Here is a 12,404-nt window from a genome sequence, read left to right on the forward strand (position 1 = left end):
TCTCCCCTTGTCCTCCATGCTATTTGTTATGCTCCACAAATAAGTGAAACCATATGATAATTGACTCTCTCTGCTTGACTTATTTCACTCAGCATAATCTCTTCCAGTCCCGTCCATGTTGCTACAAAACTTGGGGATTCATCCTTTCTTTTTTCTTTTTTTTTTTACAGCTTTATAAACATATATTTTTATCCCCAGGGGTACAGGTCTGTGAATCGCCAGGTTTACACACTTCACAGCACTCACCATAGCACATACCCTCCCCAATATCCATAACCCCACCCCCCTCTCCCAACCCCCTCCCCCCATCAACCCTCAGTTTGTTTTGTGAGATTAAGAGTCACTTATGGTTTGTCTCCCTCCCAATCCCATCTTGTTTCATTTACTCTTCTCCTACCCCCTCAACCCCCCATGTTGCATCTCCTCTCCCTCATATCAGGGAGATCATAGGATAGTTGTCTTTCTCCGACCATCTCTTTTAAGTTTTTAAGCTGCTGAGCTGTTTGTTACTACAAAACAACTCAATGTGCTCTTGTTAATACAAGAGGTTATACAGTATTCAGTATAATGTTCAACAGTGAAGTTATGCCTGAGATAAATACAAGTTTATCTCTTATTTTGTGAAGCAGCATTGACTTTGTAAACCCAGATCAGTACTTTGCACATGGGTTTGTGACTTATTTCACCAGAAAGCTGTTTGTCTAAACACTCAATACTTAATCTTAATAATGTCACCTTTCCCCTTAAGGTTATCACAGTAATTTTCTGATTTAGAAAATTCAGAACATGTTTGACACATATAAACATGAATTCTTGGGGAATACTAGAAAGATCTACTTTGGCGTAGAATTATGAAGTGTCATCTAATTAGCAGGGGGCCACATTTTAAAACTTCCTGCAAATGAAGTTTTTGAATAATTTTAAGAAGAGCTCAAAATTACAAGACTTATTTTGTGAGCAAGAAAAAGTTTCCATGTCCAGTGAATAATGGATACTAAATAGTTTTTGAAACACAGATTCCTCTTTAAATATCTCCTATAATTATACCAGTTTTTATAACTGTTATTAACAGAGACAAGCAGCAGCAGATTCTCCACTGACAGCTTCCTATATGGTTTCCGTTTAAAATTATGTTTTGAATTCATGCCTTTATGATTTACTATATAAACATCTATAATTTTCCAGCACAGCCTGCTTATGATGCAGCTACTAGACTTAATTAAAAATTATCGAAGTCTCACCCTTTCAAACTAAGTGGGTGATACACATCAAAGATCCATCATAAATTTCTGCCTTTAAAGCATTTCATGACCTCAGTGTGAAGCATCATGTCTAGAGAAATAATGATCTGGTGGGTTCTGCAAGCATGGCAAAAAACCTCTGCCATGTGACTCACAGGGCGAAAAGTCACTCATTACTAGTCACACAGCAAGTGTCTGCAGAGTATAATAGATTTATAGGAAGCAGGGTGACCACAGATCTAATTTTAATGAAGTCCAAGACATAATCTGAGCTGATAGAGTTTGAAGTCTGAATATAATCAATGCAAGGTTAGAGTTACTGTTTGACAAGACAAGGAATATAACTTTCTGAAATGTTCTAGTCTCTATTTGGTTCCCAGATACACTTTTTTGGGGGGTGGTACCAAATGGTTCAATTTATATTAAGGTAACCAGAAAAATATTTTGGGACACTTTATTTTTTAATTTTTTATTTATTTTTATTTTTTTTAAGATTTTATTTATTTATTTGACAGACAGAGATCACAAGTAGGCAGAGAGGCAGGCAGAGAGAGAGGAAGGGAAGCAGGCTCTCTGCTGAGCAGAGAGCCCGACGCGGGGCTCGATCCCAGGACTCTGGGATCATGACCCGAGCCGAAGGCAGAGGCTTAACCCACTGAGCCACCCAGGTGCCCCTTGGGACACTTTAAAACAAAATTCTAAATTTTCCTATAGGTTGACTTGTCAAATATGCTAAATTTTTCTCTCAGGTCTTAAGACTAAGGTAATTACATTTTTGCATGGCTATTATATTCATAGATAGCACGTTTGATGAAATAAAAACACTATCAGGTTTCTACCACCAAAATGTTTCAGAAGTAGAAAAATAAAACTGGCAGCCTAAAAACTCCTCCACAAATTATTATTTGGGGATATACACAGAGAAACACATGCAAATTACAAACAGAAATCATTACTTACTAGTGCTAACTGTGAATGAGGAGAAGAGTCATTCAGCTTGATAAGGTTTAAATAATATACACCTATATTCTTGAGACTGAACATGCCTTAATGTGATAGAACTTGATGACTTCTATGTTTTTCTTAGTCCTGTGGTATTCTCAAGAATGACAAGATTAAGTATGACATTATATCACCCAGTCACACAGAGGCCAAATTAGCATTTGGATGTAAGCTTGAGCGATAATTACCAAGAGCCTTATATTTCTCGACAATAAAGCTTACACAAGTGAGGTATGAATAAATGACAAAGCATGCTTTATTCCCCCAACAGGATGAGGTGATTAAGGAGCAGCATATTTGAAAAATGAACACAATGTACGGATGAGACTTCTGGATCTCAGAGCCTATGTTCAAAAACCCGAGTGGCAGAGAAGCCATGTAATTTTCCTTCAAGTAATAGTCACGCTGGTGTTTCTTTAAAAACAAAACACTTCTTTATTGAACATATATGCCTGTTTATGAGAAGGCATAATGTCATCTCGAAGGGAAAAAACTGACTACTGCAATAGAGAAAAAAATAATCAAACCTGACACATCTGGAGTTTGGGAAGCCATTTTCATACTTTTGCACAAGTTTAGCATTCAAACTAGAAAGCAATTATTAGGAGAGAGATAAGGCAAACTAACTACTTTTTAAAGTCTTTCTTCTTTTATTAAAGATCTATTTTCAAGATTAATTTTGGGGAAAAGAAGTTGCTCCATAGGTCAACAGATATTAAATTTCCTTAAATTGCTGGGATTCTGGAAGTAGATTTTTGTATAGCATCACCTTAACCACAAAAGACCAAAAAAAAAAAAAAAAAAAAAAGATGCCAACTTCAGAAAGGAATCTGAATCCACTTCTGAAGCTGGTGACCAGCCTTACCTTCCTCACCGGCATAGGCCAGAATGGACCGTGCCCGTATCTGCTTCCCTTCTGTGGTTTTCCCCGAGCAGGTGTGTGAGCAGGAGGACCACAAAGACCACATGCTGAGCACACAGTCCTTTGGGCACGGGGCGTAACAGGCAACAGGGATGGGGAAGATGGCATCTCTGCACAGCTGTCTGTCAACTTCTTCTCCTGGGGAAGACATCATCACGAACAATCTATCATTTTTAAATAAATGTAAAATGAGCAATTGTAACCAGATGGGCACCAAGATAAATTAGGTTATTTGGTTCTTAGTTAAAAAGAAAGCTAAAACAATGCCCACGATGGCCAGATGTTAAAAGAACACAAGGAATAAATATATACCCTTAACTGAAGCTTCTTTTATTATTAGAAGCTTAGGTGTATAGATGAAGCACAGTGCTAAAAGGATTTTTTACTACAGATAGCTGCCCAGTTAGTGACTTTTCTGTTTATAATATTAACCTTGCAATAAAGAACATCAATGAATTACATTCCCCTTTTTATTGCATTATTGGAGATGTACCATTTACATCATCATTTACAAATAACACCTCAACCCACAGCATGTACCATATACTTTCATGAACCAACTCAGGTATCTCTGCAAACTGTGTCTCCCAGAGAATTTATTTTTGTATGACTGGCAACCTTTTTTTTTTTCGCATAAAAATTACTGTGTTAGTTGGAAATAGCCAAGATTTGTAAACAATAGGCTAAAACATAAAACTGTTTAAGTGGTCCCATTGGAAGAGGGAGAGAAAAATGACAAGGTAAGCAAATGGCAGAAGATGGTGTCACTCCAGCACTTAAAACTCATCAGCAGTTTCCTGTTGCCCTTAAGACAGAGATGAAAGTTCTTAAATGTTTACAAGACCTATAATGACCTGGCTCCGGATTCTCTTCCCAGCTTCATCTGACCCCACTCCCTCCCTTGCCTTGTGAGCTCTAGAGACTGGCACGCCTTTAGTATTTGTTGAATGAATACAATGAGATGTACAAAAGGCCAATGAGGAAGAAAATGTCTTTGTGATTAATGAATGCCAAAGATAGCTAAAAGGATTACAAATGACCAAAATAGAATATGAAATGAATTCTACAGCGTCACTGGTTAATGTAGGGTGTTAATGACATCAGTGGAACAGAGCAAAACAATCCAAAAACAAGCAAAAGCTGATCTATTATTTTGCCAGAAAACATGACCATAATTCTGGATAAATATATCACAAATGTGTGCCTTGGGCCATTACACCTTCAGGTGAGAAAGAGTGACTAATTATGCTACTTTTCACTGCTATTAGAAAAGCAACACAGAGCTGTTTCTCACTGATGGAAGGCTAGGAGCATTGTGTTAATGTATGGTCCTTTATTCATATATTTGAGAAACAAGATAGAAAATCAGAAGTCAATTGGAAATGCTCTAACAGCTTAATAGTTACTAGTTTGCAGGGCCTTGTATCATTAGACACAATCAGAAGTCAAGTGGAGCTTTAATAAGCCACCAGTCTGCAAGGCTTTAAATGATTAGATTTACTTACTAGTAAGTCAGACTCACTGAAATGACAATGGACTCATCATTGTATCATTCAGTCTTTAGTTACTGTGATCTGTGGGATCTCTTTTAATTCTGCTTTTATTGGCTTTAGGGTTTGGCTTACATCCCAGTAAAACAATATGAAGATAGATTGTAGATTTATAGGAACCGAAGGTAGAATACGAAAATCATTACAATACAAGGTATTTAATATTTTACAATTTACGTAATAATGACTCTTCTTCCTGCTAAACATTTTTCTGAGGGCAAGAGGGGACTCACATATGTCTTAGTTCTTTGCTGCTACTTATAATGTTCTATCTACTCTCTTTCACTTTCATTTCTAATATCCTGTGAAAAGGAAGGCAAGTTTGGTGCTCTAGCCTATAATCAACCAGGAATTACAGGTTTTTTTTGTTTTTTTTTTTTTAATTTTTAAAAGATTTTATTTATTTATTCATGAGAGAGCGATAGAGAGGCAGAGGGAGAAGCAGGTTCCCCACTGAGCAGGGAACCTGATGTGGGACTCGATCCCAGGACCCTGGGATCATGACTTGAGCCAAAGGTAGACATTCAACCATGTGAGCCACCCAGGTGCCCAGGAATTACAGTTTTATTTCTTCTCAGTTACTTAACCATTTCTACTCAGAAAAATTTAACTCATTCTGCAGCAACTGAACGTATGCTATGTGGGTGCTATTATAAAATTACTTTTCGGGGTGCCTGGGTGGCTCAGTGGGTTAAGCCGCTGCCTTCGGCTCAGGTCATGATCTCAGGGTCCTGGGATCGAGCCCTGCATCGGGCTCTCTGCTCAGCAGGGAGCCTGCTTCCTCCTCTCTCTCTGCCTGCCTCTCTGCCTGCTTGTGATCTCTCTCTGTCAAATAAATAAATAAAATCTTTAAAAAAAAAATAAAAAAAAATAAAATTACTTTTCAAAGCAAAAGTGGTAGATTTCTCTTTCTTGTAAACTAAAGGGATGTACAATTTCAACCTTTCTTGCTTTATGACTTTTTTTTTTTTTTTCCAACCTGTGTCCGGTATCTTATGTTAGCTCTTTTCACTCATCTTGTTCCGCTCAGCCAGGTGCATTCTCCGGTAGGTACATTTGTTCTAGAACACATCTTAATCCTCTGTGGAGCTATTAAAACCCACCTTGGATTCAACCTCTAAATTCCCTTAGATGTCAGCCCTTACTGCACTCCTCTCAACGTGGCCAGGTAAGCCCCTGGCTCTGATTGCTCCCGACTGCTCAGCATTGTTCTTCATCCACATAATGGCATTATGGTCTAGCCACAATGGTTTTTTCCCCTTTTCTCCTACAGAATAATCTTATCACTGCCTCAGGGACTTGGCATTCTCCCTTCCCTTTGTATGACAATTTCAGATCTCACGGCAGACTACTTTTCAATATTCAGGTTTTGGTTCAATTGTCCCCTTCCCAGAGGAGGCTTTATTGACCATACACAATCTCACAATAACTACATTTTATTTTCATTACAGCTTTACTCACCACTGGAACCTAATGAATTGTTTATAAGTTTATCTTCTAACCCTACTACTAGATTAAAAACCCAATGAGGGCATGATCTTTCTCTCTCTTATTATTTTATACTTAGAACCTAAAACAGTGCCTGGCACATAAAAGACACTAAATAATCTTTTGTTAAATGAACAAAGGAATCGCTTAATTTTAACCTGTTGTGTCAGGAAACAGAATGCTGGATTAGACATATATGGATTTGAGTACAGTATTTCATAAATTGCCATGCACTCAAGTGCTCTAGGACTTTGTTACTGTGTATCCAGTGGGCAGGCAGCATATGCACCAGCTGGAGTTTGCTAGAAATGCAGTCTCTCAGATCCCATCCACTAAATTATTTGCCTTTTATAAAGGTCCCCAGGTGATCTGCATGCACATAAAATCTGAGAAGCATTGCTCTAGAATTTTTCTGCCTTTCTTCTCTTGTGTTTTGAATAGGACCAGACTGCTTCTTGAATGAGTAGCTACAGATTCATCTGGACTTCATACCAGATATCAATCGTTTCTCTGTGGGACTTCCCTTTAGACTTCCCTTTATACAGGGTATACTTGGATGAAAACATTCAATGAGCAATTACTGAATGCCCATCTTTTGTCAAGCACTGTGCTATGAATATTGTATACATCACTTCAGGTAATTGTCACCATAACATTTTTTTTGAGGTATGACTGAAAGATAACATTAGTTTCAGGTGTACAACTTAATGCTTTGATATCTGCATACATTGTGAAATAATTAATCATAATACATCCAACTAACATTTGTTCCCATACAGAGTTACAATTTTTTTCGACCGATAGAGACTTTTAAAACTTACTGTCCTAGCAACTTTCAAATATATATTACAGAATAGTCAACTATAGCCACCATGCCCTACCTTACATCCCCATGACTTGTTTATAACTGGAAATTTGTACCTTCTACAACTTTTTGACATAGGTACTAACATCTGATTTTTACTTTAAAGGAAACTGAAGCTCAACAAGTTGAAGTTTACTGTCTCAAAGAGCAGAAATTTAATTAAAGAAGCTAAGATTTGAACTGAGTTTTAACCAAATCCCAATCTATTTTTAATTGGCATGGCGGTAGGGAGAATGCGGGATGCCAAGAAAGTTAATAATGGATGAGACTTCGTCTATGAAAAGTCCAGAAACTGGCACTCTAAGTTGTTCCTTGGGACACAGTGAAGCATAGTGGCGGCGTATACTGTCTCAGATACAAAGACTAGGCATGTTGACGTATCCAAGGTTACATGTTTTTGCTTACAGCCATTGAAAAAATGGCAACGGTTCTATGAAAACACGAAATCGTTAAGATCTTTGAATTTGCTTTCAACGGGTGCTTTAATCAACTCAATGCATTGACCACTAACTGGAATCCTTAGGAAGTGTGTGCTTTTAAGCTAAATGTCCAGGAGCACTCCAGGCATGAATCATCAGGGAAACATTAGGAGAGAAAGAAAGGCTGGGTTTATGGCTATCACAGGTTAATTCCGTAATTTGTGATTTTCAACCACATTCTAGGAGTGCAACTCCTATCTTATTTTTAATATAAAAAGCAACCCTGGAAATAAAGTCTTTACCTATGTGTGCTTCAGAAAATAATTTCATCCCTCTTCTTCACATTGAAAGTTGTTTTTGATTGATAAACATTATTTTAATTAGATAAGAACTGTTTTGCATGACATTATTTCAGAAAATGTACGATAGTAAGTTAAACATGTACAAATCCAAATATCAGGTTAATTTATAGTCTTTCCATATAATGGAATGAAAATTTAGCTGCTGAATATTTTGGAAATTTCATTTTTCCCTATCTATTACCCTACTGTTAGGATATTTTCAACTACCATATGTCCCCAATATAGAACCTTTTAAGACTTTGATTATCTGTATTTGCATTCAAATAAACCTGGGCTGATAAATCTAATTAACATTATAGTGAATGATGTGGTTCTACAGCTCATTTAGCAACAGCTAATGCAACTTGTTTTTTTCTTTCTTTCTTTCTTTTTTTTTTTTTCCTTTAGTCTTTCTGAGGACAATTTCTTAGCTAGATCCTGGATATGATATCATAAACATTTAGAATCTACACTCTTGTCATTGTATATTAAATATACCATTTTTTTTGGCATATACGTTCCAACATAAAATTTTCAAAGGACTGCTTTACGACTTTTATTTTTCCCCCATAAAGCTCTAGGCATCTTAAGCAAACCTAAAAAATGTACATTTTACATGAAATATGTAACACAGAAAGAAACAAATGAAACCATTGTCTAAATATTACAACTTCTATCTTACTGTGAAGCCTTAACTAAAGCATATCTAGCTTAAACCTGTTTGTGACACTCCATATAAAAGGTTGAGAAATAAAATGAAAATGTTTGATTTTTATGAACTCAAAACAAGATTTGAATTAGTTTAAGTTGATGTGTTCTAATCTCTGTCTTCACATATACAATTTTAAGAATATGTTTTTAATAATTCATCATTTAATCAGTTTAAACATGTATTTTGACATCTTTAAAGCAACCCTCCAATTTCCCTATTTGGTCTATTTCATGAACTTCACCAAACTCTTTCATGAACTCTTCCAAAATATCTCCTTTCATTGTACTGTGTTTCCTATTATCAGGATAAGAGAATTGAACATCTGTTTGAAGTAATTACACTAAAAATTCATGTCAATTTCCATAAAAATAAAACAAAATGAGAAGTGTGATCAGAGGATAGATTTCTTTTTCTTGGTAAAAGTATATGCTGAAAGTTTATTGCATTCATTGTACTGGAGCTTAAATGTAATATAAAAGATAAGTCTTGGTTTATGAAGGTTTTTATAGTTTCAAGGTTTTTATAGTTTAGGAGATGAGCAAAGAACACAACATTAATATAGTAAAAATATAATTAATTGTATTTTAATATCAGGGATATACATGCTTAGCACTATTCCCTAAATGTTCCTTGCATTATTCTAATTTCTTTTTAGTCATAGAAATGTGCAGATTGCTATGGGTGCTTTTTAACAGTCACAGTAGTAGTATGTGCAGTGTACCTCCAGAAGGCAATTGAAGCACATCAGTGTAATGGAATTGAGAGGGAGGTAAAGAGAAAGGAGAAATTAAAGCAAAGAGAAACAAGATATAGAGCCAAGATTTTTAAGAAGTACACTATTTAGAAAGCCCCTAGTACTCTATTTTTGGGACAGATCTCCCTCACCAGACCTAAACAAACTCTGTAGCAATCCTGAAAATTATTATTGAGTTGTTGATGTCTTTTGTATTCTTCAGAAATTGCCTTAAAATTTCATACTGACTCTGATAGTGGAAGCCACTTATATATTTATTTATTGACTGATAGCCAATATAAATTCAAAAAAGAATTGAGATGGGAGAAGAATGAAGTCTCATATTCGCCTGGATCTTTCCAGAGAGCATTTTCATATAACTATCCTATCTGAACTTTATAAAACTATAAGATATGTAAGTCTGGAATCACTCTCAGCTTATTGAGGTAAAAGACCCACGAATTGAGTCTTATAACTCTTTCTTCCCTCTTCTTTTTGAAGAGAAGCTTCGTATCTCTTCTTCATAAATGGGAAGTTTCCCAATAATTTTTAATCCCTGCACTCCCTCAGCTATGACATCCAGGTAGTGAATCTGATTTATTCAATGTACTACCTCCTGCCTCCATGTTTTCTTCCAGGCTTTTGTGCACGTTTCTCCTATCTCCTTCTATCTCCCATTTCTCCTGCAGCCCTCATCCACCCTGACCTCCAAAAGTGTGTTTCTAAAGTACAAGTAGAAGCATCGCAGTGTCCTTAATACCTACTAGCTGAGGGCTGGATTCTTTACCAGGATACAGGAAATCCTCATTGTCTGTCATTGCCCATGGTTTCCCTACATTCTCTCCACAGAAAGCCATTTGTTTTTCTATGAACTGAAATGCTACTTTCTTACTCCTCTGCCATTTGGTGTACACTGTTCTCCATGTCTGGTTGCCCTACCTGCTTGCTAAGCACTGTTTAGGACTGTGTTTTCTTCCTCTGTGAACCTTCTCTGACTTTCTGATTCCCCAAATGGAGCTGTGCTATACGTTCTCTGTTCCCAAACACTGCAGACATATCACTGTAAAGACTTCTGATAATTGTCTGTTGACCCACTCACCTTTACCTCCATTAGCCTATGAGAACCTTCTGGCCAGAGATTTTGTCTCATTCAATATCTTCGTAGCTGAAGTCTTTGGTTCAGTTACTGTCAGAACTTAAGAACTTTGCATAAATTTTGGATGGCTGAGGGGAAAAAAATGGATTAGAAATCCCAGGACATGCCTTGCTTTTCTGAAAAAGGCCACCTATGTTTATATATTTCTAACTGTTCATTTACTAAAACCTGATCAAGATAGCCTTGACATTACCCTTAGTTTGACTGAACTTGACAGGTTTCTTCCTGTCTTTAGGCTCCTGGCCTCCCTTTTTTTTTAAAGCATTTATTTGAAAAACTCAAAACTGTAAATTCTTTTTCTGTTCCTTTGAAACTTATGTAAATTTCTCCTAGTCTCTTCTCAGTCTTTGAACCTAGGAAATATCTTTCTCAAGTAGTTGGGAACCATTTCTTTGACATGGAAACATCACAGGAGATAGTGCCCTGACACCTCAGTCTACGTAGGATGGTAGGTCTCCAACTTCTTCAACTGATAATAGTTAGCAAACACACATGACTTAACTATTGAGAAAAATATTTGCAAACTCAGGAGTAACTCAATGTATTCTACATATCACATTGATCAATCTCTCCCCTAACGTCCTCCACTGCTTTCTCACTAATTCATCCAATAATTAGAAATATTCCAGCCTTTTGTTTCCATGGAGTTAATTTCAGTTTCTATTGTAATAGTCTAGAATAAAGTCTTCCTTACTTGTGGAACTCAGTTTGGTGCCATTCTTGAAACAAACTCATATCTAATTAATCACCTTTAGCTTAACCTTCTCTTTCTTTCTTTAAAGAAATCTTTACATTTAGCTATTGACTTTTAAATATCTTTGGGTAATCTAGGATCTTCATACTATAATTACTTTCAGGATTTTCCTGCTTTTTCATCAATTCTTCAAAATCTTTCCATTCCTAGTAAGTATATCTCTTATGGTCTCACTATGTTATCTTCCTTGTCACCTTTGTTGTGTTACCTCAAGTCTCTATGTTTTCATTCCTTTGTTGGAGCAGCAAAATGAATTGGGCAAACCTGAGGTAAAAAATGTGCTTTCCTCTCCCCAGCAGAATCCACCTTTCAACACCATGTACTGATGTGGTCACTAACACAAACTTTAACTTTATTTTTAAGATGAAGCCCATTTTAACAAAGTACAATAAATAACATGATTTATTATAAATAAATAATGAAGATTAAGGGCTGAATCCAACCATAACTCTGCATTTCTGTGCTTCATTGAATTTAAGGTACTCCTAGTTGAAATTGCACATATAGGCAGACAACTCTCTAATCACTACATCCATGACTTCCTTTCCTAATAAATTGGGTTGAGGGTTTCACTTGGGGTTGGGCAGAAAAAAAGGGCACGTTTATACTCTGCAAAGTCTGACATCAGGCCCATGAATTGCATCCCTATTTAACGTCAATTATCATAACACCTTTTTTTTTTTTTTTTTTTTTAAGAGAGATAGGGCAGAGAGGGGGAGAGGGAGAGAGAGAATGCCAAGCGGGCTCCTTGCTGTGTATAGAGACTGACATGGGGCTCAGTCTTATAACTCTGAGATCATGACCTGAACAAAAATCAAGAGTCTGATGCTTAACCAACTGAGCCACCCAGGCACCCCTATCATGGCACATTTTTATGCAAGTTCTCTATGTGTGTAATATATTACACATATAATATGTGCATATAATATGTGCATGTATATATGCATATATGTTATGCATGTAATAATAAGTTATGCACATGTGATTTGGAATAAAGATGTGGGATGTAATAACTTCATTTAACTGAAAACAGTACTTCATTTTTATGTCCTTTCCTATTAACTATTTGTTTGTCTGAAAGTCCCAGACTACCTGGCTTTGTTTATTTTTAGTGACTAAAAAGTAAAATGACTCATGGTTTTAAAAGCATTATGGGAAATCCAGAAATTCAAATAATAACTTTACCTCTGGCATTATTTGAGATTAAATACAGTTTTATTT

At 36.3% G+C, this 12,404-nt stretch overlaps 1 protein-coding gene across 2 annotated transcripts in view; it reads right to left on the reverse strand.

Annotated features, from left to right (window-relative positions):
* The window catches only part of THSD7A (thrombospondin type 1 domain containing 7A), a 454,591-nt gene that overhangs the window by 92,614 nt on the left and 349,573 nt on the right, over positions 1-12,404 (reverse strand). For both annotated transcript variants that reach the window (XM_047694998.1, XM_047694997.1), the window contains one exon: positions 3,109-3,303. In XM_047694998.1, the coding sequence (XP_047550954.1) occupies positions 3,109-3,303 (195 nt within the window). The remainder of the gene's footprint in view (positions 1-3,108; positions 3,304-12,404) is intronic.

The sequence above is a fragment of the Lutra lutra genome, chromosome 11, assembly GCF_902655055.1.
Source record: "Lutra lutra chromosome 11, mLutLut1.2, whole genome shotgun sequence".
Classification (NCBI taxonomy): domain Eukaryota; kingdom Metazoa; phylum Chordata; class Mammalia; order Carnivora; family Mustelidae; genus Lutra; species Lutra lutra.